The sequence below is a fragment of the Coenobita brevimanus genome, chromosome 4, assembly GCF_032717465.1.
Source record: "Coenobita brevimanus isolate Jiangsu-jjx chromosome 4, ASM3271746v2, whole genome shotgun sequence".
Taxonomy (NCBI): domain Eukaryota; kingdom Metazoa; phylum Arthropoda; class Malacostraca; order Decapoda; family Coenobitidae; genus Coenobita; species Coenobita brevimanus.
In genome coordinates this window covers 2,559,329-2,585,044 of record NC_136957.1, presented here as the reverse complement: position 1 = coordinate 2,585,044, position 25,716 = coordinate 2,559,329, and the positions used below count along the sequence as shown (strand labels likewise).

Sequence of the window (25,716 nt, the reverse complement as noted above, 5' to 3'; positions counted from 1 at the left end):
ATAGGGGGTGGAAGAAGTTGAGAGGCGGAAGAGAGAGTTATATGTAGAAAGAAAGAAAGAGGTTAAAAGATTAGTAAGAGAGAGTAAGAAGAGAGTGGATGAGGAATTTGGAAGGAATTTGAGTGTAAAGTGGAGGGACTGTAAGAAAATGTTCTGGAAAGAGGTGAAAAGAGTAAGACAGGGTGGAAGTGAAGTTAGCAGGGGAGTGAAAGATAAAAATGGTAGATTACTAGTGGAGAAGGGAGAAAAGGTGAGCAGATGGAGAGAACACTTTAAGGAATTGTTGAACATAGAGGATGGAAGTAATGCGAGTATAAGTGGCTGGGGAATGGCTGGGAGGAGGAGGGAGGTGAGAAGACAGGAAGAAATCAGTAGGATAGAAGTTGTGGAAGCAATGAAGAAAGTTAAATCTGGGAAAGCCCCAGGAATTGATGGAGAGTGTGGTGAAATGCTGAAGCATGGGGGAGAGATAGTAGTAGAATGGATGTGGAAGATGTGCAGATTGGCCTGGGAGGAAGGTAGAGTCCCGGAGGATTGGAAGTCAGGTATAATTATTCCCTTGTACAAAGGAAAAGGGGAAAAAGAAGTGTGTGGTAATCAAAGGGGCATTTGTCTTCTTAGTATAATAGGAAAAGTGTATGGTAGGATACTTATTGACAGAGTTAGAGAAAGAACAGAGAAATTAGTTGGAGAAGAACAGGGAGGCTTTAGGAAGGGAAGAGGTTGTGTAGATCAGATATTCATTCTTAGATCTTGAGTGGAAAAGTTTCTAGAGAAGGGAAAGAAGTTGTATGCGGCTTTCATGGACTTGGAGAAAGCATATGACAGGGTGGATAGACAAGGGTTGTGGAAAGTGTTAAGAATATATGGAGTAGATGGGAAGTTGTTGAATGCTGTGAAGAGTATGTACGATGGTGCGAAGGCTGCAGTGCGTGTGGATGGTGAACTAAGTGAATTTTTCCTCTTTGAAAGTTGGGTTGAAACAGGGATGTGTCATGTCTCTATGGTTGTTCAATCTGTACATGGATGGGGTAATAAAAGAGGTACAAGGTAGGGTAGTGGATGTTGGAATGGCCCTGGTGAGAGAGGGTAGTGTCTGGAAACTCCCTGTACTGTTGTTTGCAGATGATACTGTGTTGTTGGGTGAAGACGAAGGGGAGCTGCAAGGCTTGGTGGATGAGTTTGGGAGAGTGTGCAAGAAACGGAATCTAAAGGTGAATGTAGGGAAGAGTAAAGTGATGGTCTTTGAGACAGGTGAAGTCAAGTGAATGTACAGCGAGGTTGGATGGTGAGGAATTGGAAAATGTGAGTACGTTTAAGTACTTGGGTAGTGTGATGAGTAAGGATGGAGGTTTGGAGGGTGAAGTGCTTGAAAGGGTACAGCAGGGAAGAAAGGTTGCTGGTTCTTTGAAAGCAGTGATAAGAAACAGGGAAGTGAGCATGGAAGTGAAAAAGTTACTACATGGTATTGTGATACCAACTCTAACGTATGGAAGTGAAGCTTGGACGTTGTTTAAAGGACACAAGTCAAGAGTGAGAGCAGTGGAAATGAGTTATTTAAGAGGAGCCTATGGAGTCACATGGAGAGACAGGCTGACGAATGAAGATATAAAGGAGCGTTGTGGTGTGGATGTGGATGTGATAGGAAGCGTTATGAGAACACACTGAGGTGGTTTGGCTATGTGTGACAGAAATTTGGTGAGGCAAGTGACAGCACTAAACGCAGGAGAACCAGGCTACTCCGAGAAAACTTTTCCACAGACGAATTAGCTTATGCTACTAATATGAAACTGCGCCATGAAGGAAAGGTTCAAGTCGCTAAGCTATGTGATGAAGCTACTTCCTCAACATCAAAGGCGGCAGAAATTTTGAAAAAATCTAACAATAGAAATGAGTCTGCATTCTCGCCAACTGAAGCATTAAACATTATGGTAAAAACAGACATGAGTAAAGAGAGTTACATTTTCTTAAGAGAGGCTCATAGACAGAAAGAGTGTTATATGTATCCTTCATATGAAAAGGTATTATGTGAAAAACAAATGTGTTACCCTGAAGGTGTTGAGGTCTCTGAATTTGAAGCACAAATTTCTCTTCAAAGTCTATTAACACACACAGCTCAGCGTCTGTTAGTGGCCCAACAAACTGCCATTGATATAATCAAGTCCATGCTCGCCAACGAAAATAACGAACCAAGAAAATTGATTCTGGAACTATTGACTAAGTATGGAATAGATGGAAGTGGGGACCAATCTTTGTATTCAATAAAATTTAATCAAGAGATGCACAGTGATGTAAGTGAGGCAAGCATAGTATCAAGTTTCATTTGCCCCGTAAGGTTGTCCCTCAAAGATGAAAAGAAAATAATTTGGCAGAATCCATCTCCCTCTTCTCCTCATTATTGTCGTCCTATCAAAATCGGCTTCAGAAAAAAAACGGCAGAGAGCACACGTCAAGAGATATTGGAACTTCAGGAGGCAATAACAAATCTTGTCCCTACAGTATTAGAAAATGTTGAAGTTGATCATAAGTTAATACTGACTATGGTTGATGGGAAAGTTTGTCAAGCTCTAACTAATATCCCATCTGCTGCATCATGCTACATATGCAAGCCAAGGACAAACCCATCAGCCATGAATAACTTAAAGGATATAGAGGATAAAGAGGTTGATGAAAATGCACTTTCATATGGACTATCACCATTACACCTACTCATTAATACTATGGAATGTATTCTGCACATAGGATACAGAATGAAGTTAAAAACGTGGATGATTAAAGGGAATGAGAACAAGAAGATATATAATGAAGAAAAGAAGAGGATTTACATGGAATTGAAGGAAGAATTGGGACTAAATGTAGACCGTCCAGCTCAAGGGTCAGGAAACACCAACAACGGAAACACAGCTAGAAGGTTTTTGCGAATACAGATATTGTATCCAGGATTACTGGAGTTAATGAACAACTTATTCATCAGCTTTCGGTTCTACTCTGTGCCCTTAATGCAGGATACAGCATAGACAGTACCAAGTATGAAGAATATGCAAAGAAAACTGCCAAACTCTATACTGACCTGTATAATTGGTACTATATGCCTATTTCAGTCCATAAGATGCTGATGCATGGAAGTCAGGTTATCGATTCCCTCTGTATACCTGTTGGGCAAGCATCTGAAGAGGGATTAGAGGGAACACACAAGATTCTGAGAAATTCGAGGGAACACCATACCTGCAAAAAATCAAGAATAAGATCCAACACTGACCTCATGCACTGGCTCCTTTTAATATCAGATCCTGTCCTTGCTAGCTTAAGGAAAAAATGTGCACATAAGGTACAGCAGCTGCCATCAGACGTCATACGCCTGTTAATGTCTCCTGAAGTTTGAAGTAATACATGTGACAGAGCAAGTGTGTGTGTGTGTGTGTGTGTGTGTGTGTGTGTGTGTGTGTGTGTGTGTGTGTGTGTGTGTGTGTGTGTGTGTGTGTGTGTGTGTGTGTGTGTGTGTGTGTGTGTGTGTGTGTGTGTGTGTGTGTGTGTGTGTGTGTGTGTGTGTGTGTGTGTGTGTGTGTGTGTGTGTGTGTGTGTGTGTGTGTGTGTGTGTGTGTGTGTGTGAGAGAGAGAACGAGAGAGAGTGAGAGAGAGAGAGAGAGAGAGAGAGAGAGAGAGAGTGTGTGTGTGTGTGTGTGTGTGTGTGTGTGTGTGTGTGTGTGTGTGTGTGTGTGTGTGTGTGTGTGTGTGTGTGTGTGTGTGTGTGTGTGTGTGTGTGAGAAAGGGGTAATTCTAGTCTAGCAAAGGGGTAATTCTAGTCTGCTAGACTAACATTTATTCATCCAGTATAATAATTTCAAGATTTCTACTTAATTTTTGTTATTATTTATTGATATGTATGTAAATTTATATAATAATTGTTACATACCTGATCAAAACGAGTGTTTTTAATTTCCCGAGTGTTTGCTTAATATTCATTGTATCAATTAAAATCATAGTACAACATATACATAATACAATACTTACATAAACACGTGCAAACATTTGATTATGATGATAAGAAATAACTGTGCTAGTGAGAATGGGATGCTACAATCCTTAGATTTTTGCTCAAGTATTTGGACAATCTGACTACTGCGCGGCGGCAGGGTGTCGTGTCTTCCCCAGCCGTGAGATGACTTGCTGCTGCTGCTGGTGATCTGCCCTGACCTGCCGAGAGAAGCCTGGTGGTGATGGTGTGAACTGCCTTGCAAGTCGGGTCGCTCCCCTCCAGGATGTTCTGTGGACAAATGCTACTTTTGAATGCATATTTTATATTGCTGTCTCTGTTAATGTATTCTATACTGAAGTGTTAATAATGAAAACTTAAATTTTCTGTCTTGTTTCATTACCTTTTAAACTGTGGCTTTGACTTAATATAGGTGATAAGTATATTGGCAGTCTTGTGTGTTCTGGGAACGGCTTTTGTGATGAGCTAAGACATTCTGATCGCTTCACCAAATTACTACTCAGCCTTGTGATCGTGGACATAAAAGATTATACAATACAATGATATACAGCTAAGCATAAAAAAGGTTATGGGAATTCTCCACCATGCAATCAGTGGACCTAAATTAAAGCCTATATTATAAAGCTAAGCCTGAAGAGGGTTGTGGGAAATAGATAATGATACAGGGTAGACACTGGTAATGTTCACTGAGCCGTGCCCGCAACACACAAGAACTGGGTGGCGTAATATATGGACCACCTTGTATAATGAGAGGCCGTAAGTGTGTGCTGACTCACAAACTTGCCACCAATGCCCCGTCATAACTATTATTGTGTCTTGTAGGAAACACAAAGAAAACAGGCCACAGAATACCTCCTTGTCTCTTGTTCCTCCTACACAAACATACACGCCTTTCACTTCAACTTGGCACAGAGTTTTATTTAAAGCATACCAGAATGTCAGGCAGATCAGTAGCAGAAGTAGACAATACTACAGCCCTACATTCTTTCCACAGTACTCATTCGTGACTAGCATCATATTCTAGTGATAACTATCGCTACTACTCGGCAAACTGTATGGAAACTATAAGCTATCTGTCTATCCATCTATCTATAGCCAGAAGACTTAATCCCGTAAGGGGTGGCCACAAACAAGTCTCCTCTATGCCACCCTGTCCCCTGTCATTCTGCATCACTCCCCCTAATTCACACACACCCTCTCTCATATACATCCCAACTCCATCCTCCACTTATAAGTAATACACTAAAACAACCGTGAATTACTGCCGCACAAGCTGAGCCGTAATCTTATCCAACACAAACACGAAGAAGCTTTAAAGAACAGAAAACAATACCTTGATAGCAGAAGACACTAAGACCACAAGTACTGACAGCCTACACCAAGAAACATAACTAATTTCAGTCAGAGACCAAGTGAATATGAGAGGCACACAGTTCATCACTTCAGCTCAAGATCCGTCCCACCTTTGTAACCTTATGTTGCATCATCCTCTCCACAAAGAAACAAAATCGAACAACCGCCCAACACTACACAGATTATCTTAGCAACATATCCCCTCCTCCACCCGACTCTACACTTCCCAGACACATACATAAACTCACAAACACCCCAGTCAGCCAAAACTTTCTGCCAAACACATACATAAACATACAGACACCCCAGCCAGCCAAAACTTTCTATACCAAACACATACATAAACACGCAGACACCCTAGCCAGCCAAAGCTTTCTGCCAAACAGCATCCTTCATGTGTCACCACCAGACATACACCCTTCAGACACTACCGAACCCAGAGACACGAGTACACCAACCTTCCCTGCTACAATACTAACACAAAATATAATACACATACAATCCCCTGTGTTCATACTGCCAAAGTGGCACCCCCACACCACAGCACACCCACTCACTTCCTGCACCACACCACCACAACACAGACAATCCTTCAACATAACACTGGGTTCACATCCAGAGGAGCCTAAGATGTAACAAGAACAACAACAACAACTCAGGCCAACTTAAAGTGAAACGAGTATAGTTACGATAGGAAAATTATTTCAAGTTATTTTGTAAGCGCTTCGGGTACACAAAGTTACAAAGCCACAGGGAACGAACTGTATACCGAGGGTGTAAAACTACGGCGGCTTAGGGGGCTTTATACCACCTTTTCTTCAGTGATTTATTGTTCAAGCGAGCGAGCGTAGAGAGCAGGCAAGAGAGAACATTATATGACATGGTACAATAGGGTGGCAGAGAACAGCGCCAAGACTGCGTTGTCTAGAAAACTATTAAAGCCACAACAGATCTATGGACATCATTAGAAACCTAGTAAAAAAAATAATAGGAGTTACTTGAGGGACTTTTCTCAAAATTTGCCGCGCCAGTTCTGATAAAAGGAAAATAAACGTACCAAACTGAGCACCAGAACCGAGTTATTTTAGTTTTTAAAACTACTGCTGATCTGTTCAGACAGCTGGAAAGCTTATGAAGAAGCAATTGATACTAAAGTTAAATAGACTTAGCTCTTAACATCAAGCGAGATGGATGGATGGACGGATGGGTGGATGTGGAATCGAGGATGCTTGGACCGATGGTAGAGTTCCTGCTGTTTCGTCCTTCCACCTGCCGACAAAAATCGTCATCAATATCATCATCATCATAATCATCATCATCGTAGTTGTCGTCCTCATTACCACCATCATCATCATCATCATCATCATTATTTACACCGTCATTCTCATTATCATTACCATTCTCCTCCTCCTCCTCATCATCATCATCATCATCATCATCATATTATCATCATCACCTACCTTTCTATCTATATCTGTTTATCTATAGCCAGACGCCTTAATCCCGTAAGGGGTGACCACAAGCAAATAGCCTTCATGATGTACTGTCCTCTACCATTTAGCTCAAGTATCCCAGTCATATGTTTCTACTCTTTCCCTCCATCTCATCGTCGGTCTCCCCCTCCCCCTCTACCCTTCCAACTCTACCCTTCCAAGTGCACTCTTCTGGTCATTTTCTTATTCGCCATCCTCTCCACATGGCCAAACCATCTCGAAGTGTTTCTCTTAACGCTTTCAGTCTCATCCACATCGGCATCACAACGCTCCTTCATCTGCCCATTTGTCTGTCTGTCTCTCTATGAAACTCCACATGCTCCTCTCAAGTAGCTCATTTCCACCGCTCTCACTCTTGACTTGCGTCCTTTCAATAAGATCCAAGCTTCACTTCCATACTTTAAAGTGGGAATCACAGCATGCAGTGCCCTTTTTTTTTTAACACTTTCATCCTCAGTTCCCTCTTCCTAATCACTACTTTTTAGAGAGCAAGCAACCCTCCTTCCCTGACGTATCATTTCAGTCACTTCATCCTCTAATCTTCCATCCTTATTCATCACATTACATAAATACTTAAATGCACTCATATTCTTCCATTTCCTGACTATGCAGCCTCACTGTGCATTCTGTAACCTCATACGTTGAAATGTTAAAGCATCACCACCATCAGCATCAACATCATTATCACCATCAATATCATCACCATCAGTCTGTGACACACCACTGCATGATAAGGACCCTCTCACCTTTCTCCACTCTGATCCATTGATTGCTAGCCTGTTCCGTCCTTGCTCGGTAGATCTGCATCATATCATCTCTCTTTCTTGTTCTCTGTGCACCTCTTCTTCTCACTCCATCTCTGGCTTGCCATTCAGTTACGCTCGCTCTCCTTCTGTTATCTCTTCTGTGAAAGACGTGACCTGAGGTGTGTGTGTGGAGTTACCTGGAAACAAGCTCAGAATTACTAGATGCGGGAGCTTCAGGACCCTTTGGTTAATCCCCTTGGTGTGGTGTGGTGTGGAAGGGTGGTTGGTGTGGTAAAGTTTGGGGTGGTGTGGTGTGGGGTGGTGTGGTGTGGGGTGGTGTGGTGTTGGGTGGTGTGGTTTGGGGTTGTGTGGTGTGGGGTTTTGTGGTGTGGGGTTTTGTGGTGTGGTATGGTATGGTATGGTATGGTATGGTATGGCGTGTTGTGGTGCTGTGCGGCTTCACTGTCCCTAAAATCTAGAGGAATGTAGAACCTCGTTCGAAAATCATTAGTGAGAAGCAGATGGACATGGCCGCTCTTTGATGTGCCCTGATAAAACGTAAACAAAACGTGTGTTGCATCCTCACAACTAAACCAATATAAATAAGGATAATTATTCCATTTAAATAATTCACGGTCCAGAGAAAGACCAAAACTGAGCTACTATTTCGGACACACATCCATCCCTTTCCTTGCGATAAATAAAGAGACAGTGAACAATGATTTTTGAAACCCATTGAGTGACTTTAGGAATCCAGTATGTTTTTTCAGAATATAGTGTAAATGTTTAGTATTTGTATGGCCAAGAAGAGCAATATCCCTGACCTCATTTGCACTCTTATGATATAAATAGTTCGAGTGTGAGGGAAATGCTGTACACACGCGCGCACGCACGCAAATACACACAACCATGCGCGGACACACGCGCACACATACACACACACACACACACATTCTCTCTCTCTCTCTCTCTCTCTCTCTCTCTCTCTCTCTCTCTCCCTCCCCTACTCACAGTCACCAACTACATTTGAAGAGAAACGAAAAACAAGAGGTGACTCAGCCATAGACATGAAGATCGTCGTCGTCACCATCATCATCGTCATCACCATCATCATCGTTGTCGTAGTCGTCATCATCATCATCATCATCGTCATCATCATCATCATCATCATCGCCAGGAGCAACAGCGTCAAGCACAGCAATCATCACAACCCTGTTAAAGAGTTACTACATAAGTTCCATCACCGTCATCATCATCATCATCAATATTATCCCAACTGCTTCATCATCATTACAATCACCATAATCTCGGTCCAGTTAGTTGGTTCAGGAGTTTCAACATCACTATCATCATCAGCATCACTATCATCATTATCAATATCATCTCCGACAACCCTATTATCATCATCATCAGCCTGTGACACACCGCTGCAGGATAAGGACCCCTGTTCAATCTAACTTGGCGTAAAATTGCAATCTCTTTCTTAAATTTTGTGTTGTGACAAGGGGTTAACATTAGATTGATGCTAGTCACGAAGAAGGGACGTGGAAATGATGCAGAGCTGTATATTTGTCCAAATTTACCACTGCACTACGGGAAATCAGCTGCAAAAAAACGACGATCTCGGCCTAGGCAAATGAAGGAACAACACCATAATATACTTTGTGTGTGTGTGTGTGTGTGTGTGTGTGTGTGTGTGTGTGTGTGTGTGTGTGTGTGTGTGTGTGTGTGTGTGTGTGTGTGTGTGTGTGTGTGTGTGTGTGTGTCGGTGTGTCTGTGTCTGTGTGGGTGCGTGAGTTCGTGCATGCGTGCGTGTGTGTGCGTGTGCGCGCGCGTGTGAGCGCGCGTGTGCGAGTGTGCATGTGTGTGTGTGTGTGTGTGTGTGTGTGTGTGTGTGTGTGTGTGTGTGTGTGTGTGTGTGTGTGTGTGTGTGTGCATGCGCTTCAGGACAAAATAATTTACATAAAATAATTTTTTCCATCACATTCTCCCTCTCATATCTGAATCGCACTAATCAGTATACATTCAGGTCCCAAACTGTACTGTTGGGTGGACATGGACAAGGAGGCAGGCAAGCCTAGTCCACCAGTCTGATCGGAACGAGAACCTACAGGATGACACTCACACTGCTATTTCACTGGTCTGAGACACCAAGATCGAGGCGGTACAAGGCCTCTATCTCCCTCACACCAACAGCCCCCTTGTCTCATTAGAATTACGTCTAGTAGCCTCATAGGTAATATTTCTTTGGGCCATGATACTTCCTGGCTGTCAGTGCGATATCCTTGTGTCTTAATGTAGTCACCTTAATGGCTAAAAACAGCAAATATCCAACACTTACCTCAGGAGAATGATGCAACAGCAACACACACACACACACACACACACACCCTCGTCCTTCCACTGTCATACGGCCACTAGCAAAAGTAGCCAAGTAGCCACGCCTTCCAAGACGAGAAACTTGTCCAGCTACTTTTACAACCACTAGATGGTACCCGGGCCCTCTCATGGTAGGGGCAACTCTAGTATTTTATTCCAGGTACTGCTTGGCGATAGCATTCACCTGACAGTGAGTCATACTGCTATAAGAGTGTTAATGCTGTCTCTATTAACTCTCATGATCATACAGGTCTTTTTACCAGCCCTATCCAAAAATAAATTGTGTGTGTGTGTGTGTGTGTGTGTGTGTGTGTGTGTGTGTGTGTGTGTGTGTGTGTGTGTGTGTGGATGTTTTGTGTGAGGGGTGGTGGGTGGTGGAGTGTATAGATTGATGTGGTAGCGGTGTGTGTGTGTTTGTGTGTAGGTGAATGTATTGTGTGTGGTGGGCGGGGGGTGTTTCGTTTGATGTGGTTGCAGTGTGTGTGTGTGTGTGTGTGTGTGTGTGTGTGTGTGTGTGTGTGTGTGTGTGTGTGTGTGTGTGTGTGGGTGTGTGTGTGTGGGTGGGTGGGTGTGTGGGTGTGTGGGTGTGTGAGTGGGTTTGGATATGTTGTGTGTGTTGGGTGGTGGGGAGATGAGGGGTGTATGGTTTGATGTGGTTGCAGTGTGTGTGTGTGTGTGTGCGGGGGGTGAGGGGGGATGTGTTGTATGTGTGGGGGGGTGGAGAAATAGGGGGTGTATGGTTTAGTGTGGTTGCTGTGTGTGTGTGTGTGTGTGTGTGTGTGTGTGTGTGTGTGTGTGTGTGTGTGTGTGTGTGTGTGTGTGTGTGTGTGTGTGTGTGTGTGTGTGTGTGTGTGTGTGTGTGTGTGTGCGGGGCCAGTGTGTTATCATGGCAACCTCCCCACACCATCACAGTTACATACACAAATTTCCCCACCACCAACTACTGTTAGAGAGTATTGTGTGTGTGTGTGTGTGTGTGTGTGTGTGTGTGTGTGTGTGTGTGTGTGTGTGTGTGTGTGTGTGTGTGTGTGTGTGTGTGTGTGTTCACTACTTGTCAACGAACCTTGGTTATACATAAACATGCTACTAAAGTTAGGGCACAAATATAATGTAGTATGCTATGAAGTCAACTACACTCATAATAACGTCAGGATTCTTCTCCCCTATCGTGTCTCCGTTCTCTGCATCTGTCTGTCCTCTATCTGTCTGTCTGTCTGCCTGTCCCTTTATTGCAATTCACAAACAACTCTCAACTGTCCACAACTTCCTAGAATATCATAGTATCCTGCATTATACTACTTTTTTTCAGGGTAACTTGACCCAGATTTTCGTCCTTTTGCCGCTTACTTCACATGGGTCATTGGCAGAAAAGGGCAGCGCTACGGCTCCTCTTCAATGGCACTTTTTTGTGACTTACGTATTCTAGTATTAATCTATTGCTACAACTCAGTATTCAAGTTGGAGAGATGATAATTTTAGGCCAAGTTAGAGTCAAATGGGTACAGAATTAATAAAGTCAAACAGCATACCTTTGGTGGGTGCAGTGGGAACAAGGCGACAGATCACAGGCAGGAGCACAATTGCAGAAATATCCAGCAAAATCTACTGTAACCACCAGCTTATTAAGTGACGCCAACAACACTGGCTCCTCACAATCGGTTGAAACGCCCGTCCAGTTTATCAATAATCACCTGTGGTTCTGAAGTATGATAACAGAAAATAAAATAATCGTGTAGACGTTATGTACTGATGCACTCTCTCCACGGAGTCTGCCTCTGACCTACCGTTTATTGCTTGTTCGACACAATGCTTCGAAACTGATGAGCCTCTCGCTCGGGCATGACGGCTGACTGAACCTTTATCCTCGTCTTGTACCCCTGACCTTTTACTGAATGCTTTAAAAAAACAAATTACTTCATCCTAACCTAACTCAAAGTCTAATGACAGAGATGATCTGCTCGCTTGACTACCCCCGCACCTTTTGTGACGCCACTGATTAAGTCGGGATGGCCTTCCTATTCAGAGAAAGCAATAATATGGATGGGTAACTGCGAAAAATTGGTCACTGTCCGCTGACTCTTCCTGCTTGGATTCCAGCGACAACGTTCCCGAGTTCGTAAGATTTGTATAGAACGGTAAATTCAAAATCTAAATAAAGAAATAAGAAAATCTGCTGACTTTTTCCTATAATCTTGCTAACAGACAGGCAGGCAGACAAAGGCAGACAGGCAGGCAGTCAGGGAGGCAGAAAAGGCAGACAGGCAGGCGGTCAGGCAGGCAGACAGACTGATAGACAGATATAAAAACCTGGCCAAACACATAGCTTCATCGAGCTTTCTCGGTTGACTGTAATAACATCCACTAGTAGCAGAAACAACGATTTTTTTTTTCTCATCGCTTTTCTGATTAGATATTTTGTTTTCAGCCATACTCGTACCAGATCACGTCAGTTAACAATGATGTCCGTATCTGAGGATTAATAAAGCTTTAGTTTCACTCTGTATATGAGAAAAAAAGGCAGTGAAAATATCAACAGTACCCCCATTAATCTAATACCACAGCCTTCTCCCATTCGCCTCTGTCTACGTTTTTTCCTTTAATCATTCTTTTCCCCAAATGGAGAGTTGTGGCAGACTCCTGTATTCCATAAACTAGCATGTTATTCGCTCTATGTACAGAGTATTATGCGAAAATCTTGCATGTCACTGGCCACGAGATTTTAGGTAGAGATTTTGAAGTGATGTAGGAGCTGGGAACTCTCTATCTTGACTGCTTTTGGGCTGGGAGTTTACTGTTAGTTAATATTAAAAAGGGTAATTACACAAAATACCAGTTATTTGATGTCATGCTCAGATGAGGAGAGAAACTCAGGCATAATTGTATTTCACGTCAATTTGTATCAACATCTACACTTCTTGACTCTGGAAAGATTATGTTAGGTCGTTTCGAAGACTGGTGAGTAGAGAGGGACTGGAGGGGATGTGTGGTGGTGTGGGGCGGGATATGGTGACACACTGCAGTAAAGAAATGCCACATAGCTCTCTGTTGGCTACTCCTGTTACTGGCCGTTCGTCACCCCTGCGCATGGATTAATATCTTAGTTAACCGTCACTGCCACTGATTAATCGTATTAAATAAAGTCGTCTTGAGATAGTAAGAATAAAATAAAAGACGTATGATCCAGGATTCACTGGGGTAATCATATCACAACCAGGGTCTTCTATGCCATATTCTACTGCATGTGACTTTGGAGACATTGTGAGGTGTGGATATGTGGAAGTGCAACTATGTGCAGATGTGCGTGTGCTTGCGTGCGTGCGCGTGTGTGTGTGTGTGTGTGTGTGTGCGGGGCCAGTGTGCTACCATGGCAAACCTCCCCACACCACCACAGTTACACAAATTTCCCCACCACCAACTACCATTAGAGAATATTGTGTGTGTGTGTGTGTGTGTGTGTGTGTGTGTGTGTTAGTTCACTACTTGTCAACGAACCTTGGTTTTACATAAACATGCTACTAAAGTTAGGGCACAAATATAATGTACTATCCATTTCATGGACCGTGTATCATGGTTTTTCTCAAATATCTTTCAAACTAATCAATTGATCGGTATGATACTTTGACACAGTGTACATGACACCTCCCGCTAATTTTTGGTAATATACGGCATTGCCAAGTGGTGTTAGTGAAGGCGTTTACTCTTGACGTTTAAAGGTAAAGTCGCGTGAGTCGCCAGACTAATCAACACAATCGAACGTCCGCTACCCCCCATCCCCTTCCTCTCCCTCCCTTCCTCCCTCCCTCTCCCCCCTCTCCCTTCCCCCTCCTCATTTCCCCCCTCCCCCTCCTCACTTCCCCCCTCAACCCTCATTCCTGCTGGCCTTCCCGTGCCCCCCCCCCTCTGTCCACTCTATCATGTTATAATGATTAGTATCGGGTATCATAAATACAGTATGTTGTTGTTTGTAGAGTCTGTGTTCATTTAATCATTGTTATTGTATGTCCTGAAGTTATATAAACGGGAGTTGACTAAAGAGCGTATGACCGTCACCTTATTCACCCAATATAATGTGCCTACTATCACGATCTCTTAATTCCTTTAACCCCGATATCGACGTGTTTACTACGAGCAGGTAAGATAAGGTATCCAAAATTAAATCACACAGTTTAACTTACAAACCAGTACGGTACGGTATATAATCAACACAACATAATAGGGCCGTAGTGGATTTATGAAATTCTCTCTCTCTCTCTCTCTCTCATAATAAATTTCATAATAGGTAGAAAAGTGATGCAAACAACTGAGCATATTACAGAAAGTTTATTCACAGTCTTCGTCACTATCAAGGAACAAATCATCCTCGAAATCACTCTCGATGTTGATAATTACGGGATCTACACGCTTATGGATGTTATCCGTGCACCAGTACTCATCCTCGAAGGCTCTGGACCGTCTCACTGCACCTTCCCACACCTCCCTTGTTGCGCTAAGCTTGGCTTCCTCTATCCTGGCCTACAGATCTGCCCGAGTGAACCGCTGCAGTGAGGAACGCACATGTTTTTTCGTTGAACCCCAGACCTGCTCAATGGCGTTGAGCTCAGGATGAGCTGGTAGCAGTTGGACGACTTCATGACCCCATGCACGGATGACGTCATCAATCTGGTACAGCGGTTGTGGCCGGTTCTGTTTACAGATCTGCAGCAACTCAGGGCGTGTGGCGTGTGGTGGGAATGGTATCTGGCGGCACGTCAACCATTCCACGATGCCTGCTTTGATGGTGGAGGTGGTAGGGCAGCGACTTTCCTCACTCAGCTGGTTGTGGTATGGCGCATTGTCAAGCACCAGCACTGATGGCTCAGGCAAGGCTGGAAGGAGCTGCGACGTCAGCCAGCGGAGGAAGAGATTACTGTTCATTTCGCCGTGATAGTCACCACTTTTGTTTTTTGCTGGGAAGCACAAGAATGCATCGTCAACAAAACCGTCAGCTGTGCCCGCAGCAACAACCACAAAGCGCTCACCCTCTCCAGGCGGGACCTGACGAGTGTAGGCGGCACTGGTCGCAGGCTGTGAGGTGTCCACCCACTCCTTGCTGGGATACATCCTCGTGGTGAACCATGTCTCATCAACGTATACCACTCGTCTCCCCTCCTTCCGATATTCCCTGAGTGATCGGAGAGTGCCAATGCGCCAGCACACAATATCAAGTGACTCCTTGCGTACGTACATTTTCCTCTGTGAGGCCTAATAGCGCAACCCCATGCTGTGTAGTAATCGCCACACCGCTGTGTCTGAGGTTTCACTAGGGATGATGTCCTTTTTCCGTAAGTCGTCTGTCAACGTGCTAATGGTGAAAGTATGTTTCTTAGCAAATTCACCATGTACATGGCGGCGTATGGCACCAATGGCAAAATTGTCAAAGAGGCGTGGTGTGGAGGTGGGTGTCGGTGTGCCTGGTGGTGTTGCAGGGGGAGTGTCTGTCCCAGGTGGTGGTGTTCGTGTACCACTGCGAGAACCCGGGTTGCGGTGTACAAGTGCACGCACTGCTCCCACCGTCATTCCCATGACATCTGCTACGCGATCATAAGGCCTGTGCAGGAAAAACTACAATTGTAGAATACATACAGAAGCATGCAGTTAAAAACAATAACATAGTCTGTAAAGCATTCGTGAAATATTAAAGAATGTCACAATACTGTTGTTGTGTTTTCAGAAATATATACTTTCAATAGATAACAACCTATTTACTACAACGAGTGTAGCAATTATTGAATGGATAATGGTGAGCCACCGTTTTGTATACTACGGGTGAGATGGAGACAAAGTAATAGATAATTTGATAGGGAGATAGATGCATTGATTGATTGAGTGACCAATATGTGTGTGCTTTTTGCGTGTGAGTGTGTTGTTATGTATTTATACACTTGAAGATTCACTTACCTATTGAGATTAATCCTTAATCTATTGTCAGCTTTCTCCATTCTGTATATGGTTAGGAGTCGGAGTGCAATTGCATTTCTGCAACGACGCGGACACAGTAACATGGCGGCCATGACAGCGATGAGGCATCCGTGTCCTTCACTAGCCTGATGCAGTCAGTAGGTATACTACAAGTGCTGCAGCCGACAGACAACCCCGCACCTGACACCCTCGTTGGGAAAACTTAACCATTAGCCTATTATGGTCGTTAGGTCAGACCACGCTATATCCTTTTCATTAAGAACTTTCCAGTTATCTGCTACTACTGAATAATATAATGGTAAACGGTATTTTATTGCATATTGTATGTTACATACAGGTATTGGGGGGAATGCTAAGAGAAAGAGAGAGAGTGAAACAGTGAGACAGAGGGAGGGAGGGAGAGAGGGAGGGAGAGGAAGGAGATGGGGGGTAGCGGACGTTCGTTTGTGTAGATTAGCCCTGCAGGGCTCACGCGACTTTGCCTTTAAACGTCAAGAGTAAACGCCTTCACTAACACCACTTGGCAATGCCGTATATTACCAAAAATTAGCGGGAGGTGTCATGTACACTGTGTCAAAGTATCATACCGATCAATTGATTAGTTTGAAAGATATTTGAGAAAAACCATGATACACGGTCCATGAAATGGATAGTAGTATGCTATGAAGTCAACTACACTCATAATAACGTCAGGATTCTTCTCCCCTATCGTGTCTCCGTTCTCTGCATCTGTCTGCCCTCTATCTGTCTGTCTGTCTGCCTGTCCCTTTATTGCAATTAACAAACAACTCTCAACTGTCCACAACTTCCTAGAATATCATACTATCCTGAATTATATTACTTTTTTTCAGGGTAACTTGACTCAGATTTTCGTCCTTTTGCCCCTTATTTCACATGGGTCATTGGCAGAAAAGTGCAGCGCTACGGCTCCTCTTCAATGGCACTTTTTTGTGACTTACATGTTCTAGTATTAATCCATTGCTACAACCCAGTATTCAAGTTGGATAGATGGAAATTGTGGGCCGTCAGAGTACAGAATGAAGTCAAACAGCATACCTTTGGTGGGTGCAGTGGGAACAAGGCGACAGATCACAGTCAGGAGGACAATGGCGGGAAAATCCAGCAAAATCTAACCACCAGCTTATGAAGTTACGTCAACAAAACTCGTGCCTCATAATCGGTTCAAACGCCAGTCCACTTTATCAATAAACACCTGTGGTTCTGTATTTCAACTTCACCTAACCCAAACCAACCTAATCATAACTAAACCGATTTATTTTAGCCCAGTCTTACCTAGCCTATAAATATTTGCTCGAACTGAATTTCGCCTGACCTCGAATGTCCTAATCCAACCCAAATTAACCCAGCCTAATCTAACTTAACCTCACCTAACCCAGGCTAATTGTATTTAACCTCACAATCTCACGTAACCTCCACATACCTAACCTAACCAATTCTGACGCAGCCTAACCGCATCTAACCCTACATAATCCTACCAAGTCTCACTTAACCATACCATACCCGACCTAACCCAACCCAGTCAAGCCTAAAATGACCTAATCCAACCGAACCTAACCCAGACTCACCCAACCAAATAAAACCCAACCCAAAACCTATCAAAACCGACGTATTCTAAAGCAATCTAACCTAATCCGTCTATATCTAGTCGAACTGAACCCAACCCAACCAAAAATTACCTAATCAGACCAAACCCTGCCCAAATTGACCTAACCTAACTTTCGATCGGCTATAAATTCACTAAGAAATTTTGCTGCCTGAAAGTCTACGGATGTCACATTCCAAGTTTCGCCTGTTCTCTGTACACGTATAAGTGTTTGTGTGTGTGTGTGTGTGTGTGTGTGTGTGTGTGTGTGTGTGTGTGTGTGTGTGTGTGTGTGTGTGTGTGTGTGTGTGTGTCTGGTTGTGGGATGCTGGTGGTGGGATGCTGGAGGGTTTGATAATGTTTGTGTTGTGACAGCTTTATGTGCCTAGTTACCTCCGCCAGTGAAGTTGAAGGAAGTTATGTATTCACCCGTGTCTGTGTCTATCTATCTATCTGTCAATCTGTCTGTCGTTCTATCTGTCTGTTTATATGTCTGTCTGTCTGTCTTTCTATATGTCTGTCTGTCTGCCTTTCTATCTGTCTATCTATATGTCTGTCTGTCTGTCTTTCTATCTGTCTGTCTGTCTGTCTGTCTGTCTTTCTATCTGTCTATCTGTCTGTCTATGGCCAAGATATATAAAAAACTTGCTATCGGCTTTCAATGGAATCTTGTAGGTAGGTGGGCACTGGGTCAAGAGAGAGACTATTCGATTTTTCATTAGATTTTTTCACTATTACGCTTTTGGCTCAATAAAAAGGAAAGTGGAAATCTAGGAATATACTGCACCTTAATGTGATAATCTGAACAAATTTCTCCATAACAAAATATAAATAAAATTAATATCTTTTTCTTGACTTGAAAACATGAGTTAACTTCGCTTCATTTTTTTTTTTTTCTGCCTCCAGGATCGTACTGTAAGCTGCTTTGGAAATTCTTTACATCTCTTCCTTAGCGATTTAATCAGCACCCTCTTTTATGAGAGAGATGTAAACTCTGCCGATATGAAGCCGATTTTAATAGCTTACAAGAAAATGTTAAGACGTACTATGCAAAAATAAATAGCTAAGGAAGGGGCACTGAGAAGACTCCCGTGCTTCCTAAAATACTGCCCTGTTTCCAAAAGGCGTATGACACAGAAATTTGACTTAGCTTTTAACATCAGTGGGAGCTGGATGGATGGATGGATGGATGGATGGATGGATGGATGGATGGGGAATCGTGGATCTTTGACTGCTGACCAAGTTCTTGCAGTTCCGTCCGTCCGTCCACCTACCGACACAAATCATCATCAGTATCTTCATTATCATTATTATAATTTCATTATTATTATTATTATTATTATTATTATTATTATTATTATTACCATTATTATCATTATCATAACTATAATCATCATCATCATCATCGTTAAAATTGTTATCATGACTGTAATCATCATCATCATCATCATCACCACCGTTATCCCAACTCTGTTACCTCGTACTGAAGTTAAATCATCATTATCATCAGCATCAACATCATTATCATCATCATCATCAATATCATCTTTATCATCATTAATATCATCATCATCATCATCATCATCATCAGGCCCTGACATTACCACTGGAGGATTAGGACCCCTCTCATCTTTCTCCACTCTGATACATTGGTTGTTAGCCTCTTCCCATATCGGTGGATCTGCGAGTTTCATCTATCTTGTTCCCTGTGTACCTCTTCCTCTCACTCCATCTCTGGCCTGCCATTCAGTTACGCTGCCTGTCCATCTGTTGCCTGCTCTGTGGAAGATGTGACCAGAGGAGTGAGTGTGAAGGTACCTGGAAACAAGCTCAGAATTACGAGATGCGGGAGCTTCAAACCCCTTTGTTTAATCCCCTTGGTTTGGTGTGGTGTGGTGTGGTGTGGTGTGGTGGCAGGGTTTTGTGCTGTAGTGTGGTATAGAGGGAGGTTGTGTGGTGTAGTGTGGTATGGAGGGGATTGTGTCGTGTGGTTTGTGTAGGGTTGTGTGGTGTGGTGTGTGGAGGGTTGTGTGGTGTGGTGTGTGGAGGGTTGTGTGGTGTGGTGTAGTTTGGTGTTGGAGGGTGGTTATAAGTGGTGTGGTGTGGTGTGGGAGGGTGGTTTTATGTGATGTGGTGTGGTCTGGGAGGAGGAATTTTTGTGGTGTGGTGTGGTGTGGGAGGGTGGTTCTGTGTTGTGTGGGAGTGTGATTTCGTGTCATGTAGTGTGAGAAACTAGTATGGTATGGTGTGATATGGTGTGGGGGGGTAGTATGGTGTGGTGTGGTGTGGGTGAGTGATTGAATGTGATTTAATGTGTGGGGCTAGTAGAACGTAACTTGGCTTCACTATAATCTCTAAAGCCTATATGAGTACAACACCTCTCATCCGAAAATGGTTAGTGAGAAGCAGAAGGTCAGGGCCGGTCCTAGAGCTACTCTGGTAAAATGTAGATAATCATGTGTTGTATCCTTAAAATAAAAAAAAAGATATGTGGGCTTAATTCTTCCATTTAAATAAAGACCAAAATATATCTATTACTTCACTCATATTCATCCACTTTCTAACGATCAAGAGACGATGATCAGTGACTTCTGAAACCCTGTAATGTTACCTATGGGATGTAATATGCTTTACAGAATACAGCGTAAGTGTCTCGTAACTGTATAGGTAAAAGGTCCTATGTTCTTGGCCTAATATTTACCCTTGAAATAAAACTATGTGTGGAAATAATTCTATCACTTGAATAATTATGGTATCATCAACCAAGATATACATACACGAACATAAGCAAGCACACACACACACACACACACACACACACACACACACACACACACACACACACGTCCAGTCACCAAAACACGTAGTTAAACAGAAAGGAAAGCGAGAGGTGACTCAGCCAGTGACTTGAAGATCGTCGTCATTGTCATCTTCGTCGTCGTCTTCGTTGTCGTAATCATCATCAGCATCATCCTCGTCATCATAATCATCATCATGATCATCATCATCATCAGCAGCAGCAGCATCATGTCATCATCATCCCAGCACTGTTAAAAATGTGGTACAAAAGATATATCAGTAACATAACCTTTATCATCATATTCATCACCATCATCTAACCTTGTTTTAGAGTTTGCACGGAGTTACATCATCATTATCAGCATCAACATCATTATCATCATCAATCAGCATCATCATTATCATCATCATCATCATCAATCATTTTCATCATCATCATCATCATCATCATCATCATCATCATCATCGCCTTGTGACACACCACTGCAGGATAAGGACCCCTCTCACCTTTCTCCACTCTGATCCAATGCCTGTTAGCTTCTTCCTTCCGATATCGGTGGATCTCCGCGTATCATCTCTAGTTCTCTATGTACCTCTTCTTCTCACTCCATCTCTAGCCTGCCATTCAGTTACGCTGTCTGTCCCTCTGTTGTCTGTTCTATGGAAGACGTGACCTGAGGAGTGCGCGTGCAGTGATCTGGAAACCAAGAGACAAATATGTGTTTCGTCATCATAGCTATACCCTGTTCACTCTAACTTGGCGTAAAATTGCAATCTCTTTCTTAAATAAAGTGCTGTGACAGGGGGTTAACACTAGAATATGGTGCTAGTCACGAAGAAGTGGTATGACAAATATGCTTGGCCATAGTACTGCCTTATTCTGTTACTGAGCTATGGAAAATGAACTGCAAACGGACGACTATCATCGTCTATAAAAAATGAATGAGTATCAAATAGTATAATCGTGTGTGTGTGTGTGTGTGTGTGTGTGTGTGTGTGTGTGTGTGTGTGTGTGTGTGTGTGTGTGTGTGTGTGTGTGTATTAATGGATGCCTTCATAAATGCGTCCATATGAGTATTCATAAATGTGTGTGCATCAGTGTGTGTACTCATCAGTGTGTGCATCAGTGTGTGTATGCATCAGCGCCTGTGTGCATCAGTATGTGCATACATCGCCGTGTGCGTGTATCAGTGTCTGAATGCATCAACGCGTGCGTGCATCCATGTGTGTGCATCGGTGTATTTGTGCCAGCGTGTGTGCATGCATCACTGTGTACGTGCAACAATGGCTTCATGAATCAGTATGTGTGTATTGAAACATATGTGGGTGCATCAATATATATGTACTACCATGTGCTTGCTTCCTTCCAGGAGCATAAACTTTGTAAATATAGGTAAATTAAGTGCGCCTTCGTGCATTCCGTGTATGTATGTATGTATGCATGCATGTATATATATGTGTGTGTGCAGGTGTGTACATGTGTGCACGTGGGTGTGTGTCTGTGTATGTGTGTATTGTATTGGTGCGTTTTTTTGAGCACATGCCTGTGTACGTGAATGCACTTACAGCAGATTTATGAGTACAGAACTTAGCTTATTTTTGCCAGCACGTTCTCACCCTAAAATACAAGCCTCAGTAGTCACTTTATATTCAGGTTCTGATCTGTACTGCTGCGTGGACAGAGACAAGGGGGAAACAAGCCATGTCCACCAGTCTGATAGGCACGAGAATCCACAGGACGATACTCACTTATTTCACTGGTGCTGAGACGCCAGGACTGAGATGCTGCACGGCCCCCTTCCCTCACACACTGCCCCCTTGTCTCATCAAACTGACGTGTATTACCTTTATTTTTTACTTGTCTTTGGCCTATCATACATCCTGGCTGTCAGCAAGATATCCTTGTGTCCTAATGTAATTACCTTAATGACTAAAAACAGCAAAATCTAACGCTTACCTCAGGAGATTGAGTCAACGCACCTTTCCCTTCCCATCTCCTTTACTCACTGATACCTTCTTCGTCTCACCGAAAAATACACTTGTTACCCATATTTTTTACAAGTCTTAAGCTTATGACACTCCCTGGCTGCCACTAATATATCTTTGTGTCCTAGTTTAACCCTCTGAATGGCTAATAACAGCAAATTCTAACACGAACCCACAAGAAAGCGACGACGTTCAATCAATCTCCCTCTCGTCTGCCGGCGGCCACTGACTGACAGAGGCAAGCAGCAAGTCCTACCAAGCTTAGAATCTTTGCTTAGCTACTCTTATAGCCAAAAGATGGTATGGTGACCCTCTCATGACAGGGATTACTCTAGTGTTCCATCCCAGCTAATCCTAGACGCTTTGATCCACCTGAGAGTAAAGCATAGGAAACAGAGAGTGATCGTACTGGCATAATTTACAATGTTATTATTGGAATATTCTCCCTTCCTTATATTGCTGAGGTCAGAAGGTTTTATTCAGCTGAGGGTGGGTTGTAGGAGTCTTGTGTGTAAAAGAGAGCAGGTGTAAGGACGATAGCAATCAGAATCAGCAATAAAGTACTGTATCATTACTAAAAATTTATATGCATTAGATATCTGTTACGTATAGCACAAATTGAAGGTTCAGATAAAAACAGGGATATAATTTTGTGCTTTCTCTCTCTCGTTTTATCTTTCTCTTGCCACACCCTCTCTTCGTGTCTTCCCTTTCGCTGCCTCAGGTGGGTAAGGCCTGTCTCCAGCTTATAATGCTCGCACACTTCATGCTCCACTTATTGCATTCACTTTAATAATAATAGTAATAATAATAATAATAATAATGATAAACACATCTTAACTTGTATTTTTTGGATTCCCCATCGGACGATAATTATAAATATAAGAAAACTCATGTTTCAGGGGAAAGCAAAGGAACTGAAGCATTAAATTTAGTTAACTTTCCTCCCCTCTTTCGTCCTCGTCAGTATAATATTTCTCGGTAAGAGAAATAGAGCAGCGAATAAAAGCAAAAAGAACAGAGAATGAGATAAAGAGAGCAGAGACTGAAACAAAGCGCATAAAGGCAGAATGGGGCCAGAAAAAGTGAAAAAAACGAATAGCGAAAAAAAGAACACAGGGTAACAGTAATATAGGCTTAGATACGTAGTTCGGAGGCTGATGAGGACTATGAGAAGTGCTACAGTATAAGAAGACGAGACTACGTGGTTCAGAGGCTGATGAAGGCTATGAGAAGACCATGAATGATTTGAGAGAGTTGTCATTGTATAATCAGACAGGACGTGTACAACTCCCATTATGGTGTGTGTAATCAGCAGAAAAAAGCTTTGCACGAGGGAGGTAGGAAGCTACAAACGTGCTATTGACCAATTACCAATAGGAGGAGTGTAATAGATAATAAACACCCTTGCACGAGAGGGAGGTAGGAGGCTTTAAAAACATACCATTGACAGATTACCAATAGGACGAGTTTAATAAACACCGATGTAAAACACACGAATAAACATCGATGCCTGAGAGGTGGGGAGCTGTAAACATATACCAGTGATGTCACCAACTGGACGAGCGTAATAGACAGTAAACACCCTTACTTGAGAGGAGGTGGAAAACTTTAGAAACATTCCAGTGACATATTAACCTTCATATTAAGCAAAGCACTGAGATATCTATTAACGCTTGCCATAAAACACTGAACCTGAGTCTGTTATCTCGCAGCCACATACGAAAAGACATAAAACAAGGCATATCCAACGACTTTCAGTACAGCAATGTATCTTCAACCTTATTCTTACTTCCGACGACTTTATTCAACTTGGGCAAGATATCTGCTAATGAAACTTGGGCAGGATATCTGGTACACAAGGCTGTATCTACTGCCATCGTTCTAGTTCTAGTATTTTCCACGAAGCTCTTATACAATCGTCCAGAGATAGTTAAATAAACTAAAAACATATGCTATACTGAGGAAGAGGCAATCGTAACTATAAAGGACGCTATTCTTAAGCAGTCCACCCTCAGTCACACGAGAAGTGAAACATACAAACACAAAGTTTCAGTCACACAAGGCACACACAAAATATATAAAATAGACGAAACACGAAGCGAGCACACACACACACATATACACACACACAAACACACACACACACACAAAACCACGCCCACCTCCTGTGATATTTGACTTTGGAAGGACCGACCAACAAAAGACTGCAATGCATAAACCAATTTATATAGGCCTAGTCTCAACTAACCTATCTATATTTGCTCTAACTGAACCCTGCCTAACCTCGAATGACCTAATCCAACCCAAATTAACCCAACCTAATCTAACTTAACCTCATCTAACCCAGTCTAATTGTTTTTAACCTCACAATCTCACGTAACCTCCACATACCTAACCTAACCAATTCTGACGCAGCCTAACCGCATCCAACCCTACCTAATCCTACCAAGTCTCACTTAACCATACCATACCCGACCTAACCCAAATCAGTCAAGCCTAAAATGACCTAATCCAACCGAACCTAACCCAGCCTAACCCAACCAAATAAAACCCAACCCAAAACCTATCAAAACCGACGTATTCTAAAGCAATCTAACCTAATCCGTCTATATCTAGTCGATCTGAACCCAACCCAACCAAAAATTACCTAATCAGACCAAACCCTGCCCAAAGTGACCTAACCTAACTTTCGATCGGCTATAAATTCACTAAGGAATTTTGCTGCCTGAAAGTCTACGGATGTTACATTCCAAGTTTCGCCTGTTAGTGTACTAGTATAGTATAAGTATTGTGTGTGTGTGTGTGTGTGTGTGTGTGTGTGTGTCTGGTTGTGGGATGCTGGTGGTGGGATGCTGGAGGGTTTGATAATGCTTATGTGGTGACTGCTTTATGTGCCTAGTTACCTCAGCCAGTGAAGATGAAGGAGGTTATGTATTCACCCGTGTCTGTGTCTGTCTATCTACCTGTCAAACTGTCTGTCTTTCTATCTGTCTATCTATATGTCTGTCTGTCTGTCTTCCTATCTGTCTGTCTGTCTGTCTGTCTTTCTATCTGTCTATCTGTCTGTCTATGGCCAAGATATATCAAAAACTTGCTATCGGCTTTCAATGGAATCTTGTAAGTAGGTGGGCACTGGGTCAAGAGAGAGACTAGTCGATTTTTCATTAGATTTTTTCACTATTACGCTTTTGGCTCAATAAAAAGGAAAGTGGAAATCTAGGAATATACTGCACCTTAATGTGAAAATCTGGACAAATTTCTCCATAACAAAATATAAATAAAATTAATCTTTTTCTTGACTTGAAAATATGAGTTAACTTCGCTTCATTTTTTTTTTTTTTTTTTTTTCTTTTTTGCATCCAGGATCATACTGCTAACTGCTTTGGAAATTCTTTACATCTC

At 42.7% G+C, this 25,716-nt stretch overlaps 1 protein-coding gene across 1 annotated transcript; it reads right to left on the bottom strand.

Moving 5' to 3' along the window:
• Nucleotides 1-14,477: 14,477 nt before the first annotated feature.
• Nucleotides 14,478-15,191, bottom strand: LOC145395048 (uncharacterized). Its single transcript, XM_080268797.1, has one exon. It carries the CDS (start codon nt 15,189-15,191, stop codon nt 14,478-14,480), a length of 714 nt encoding a protein of 237 aa, XP_080124923.1.
• Between the last annotated feature and the right edge of the window lie 10,525 nt (nt 15,192-25,716).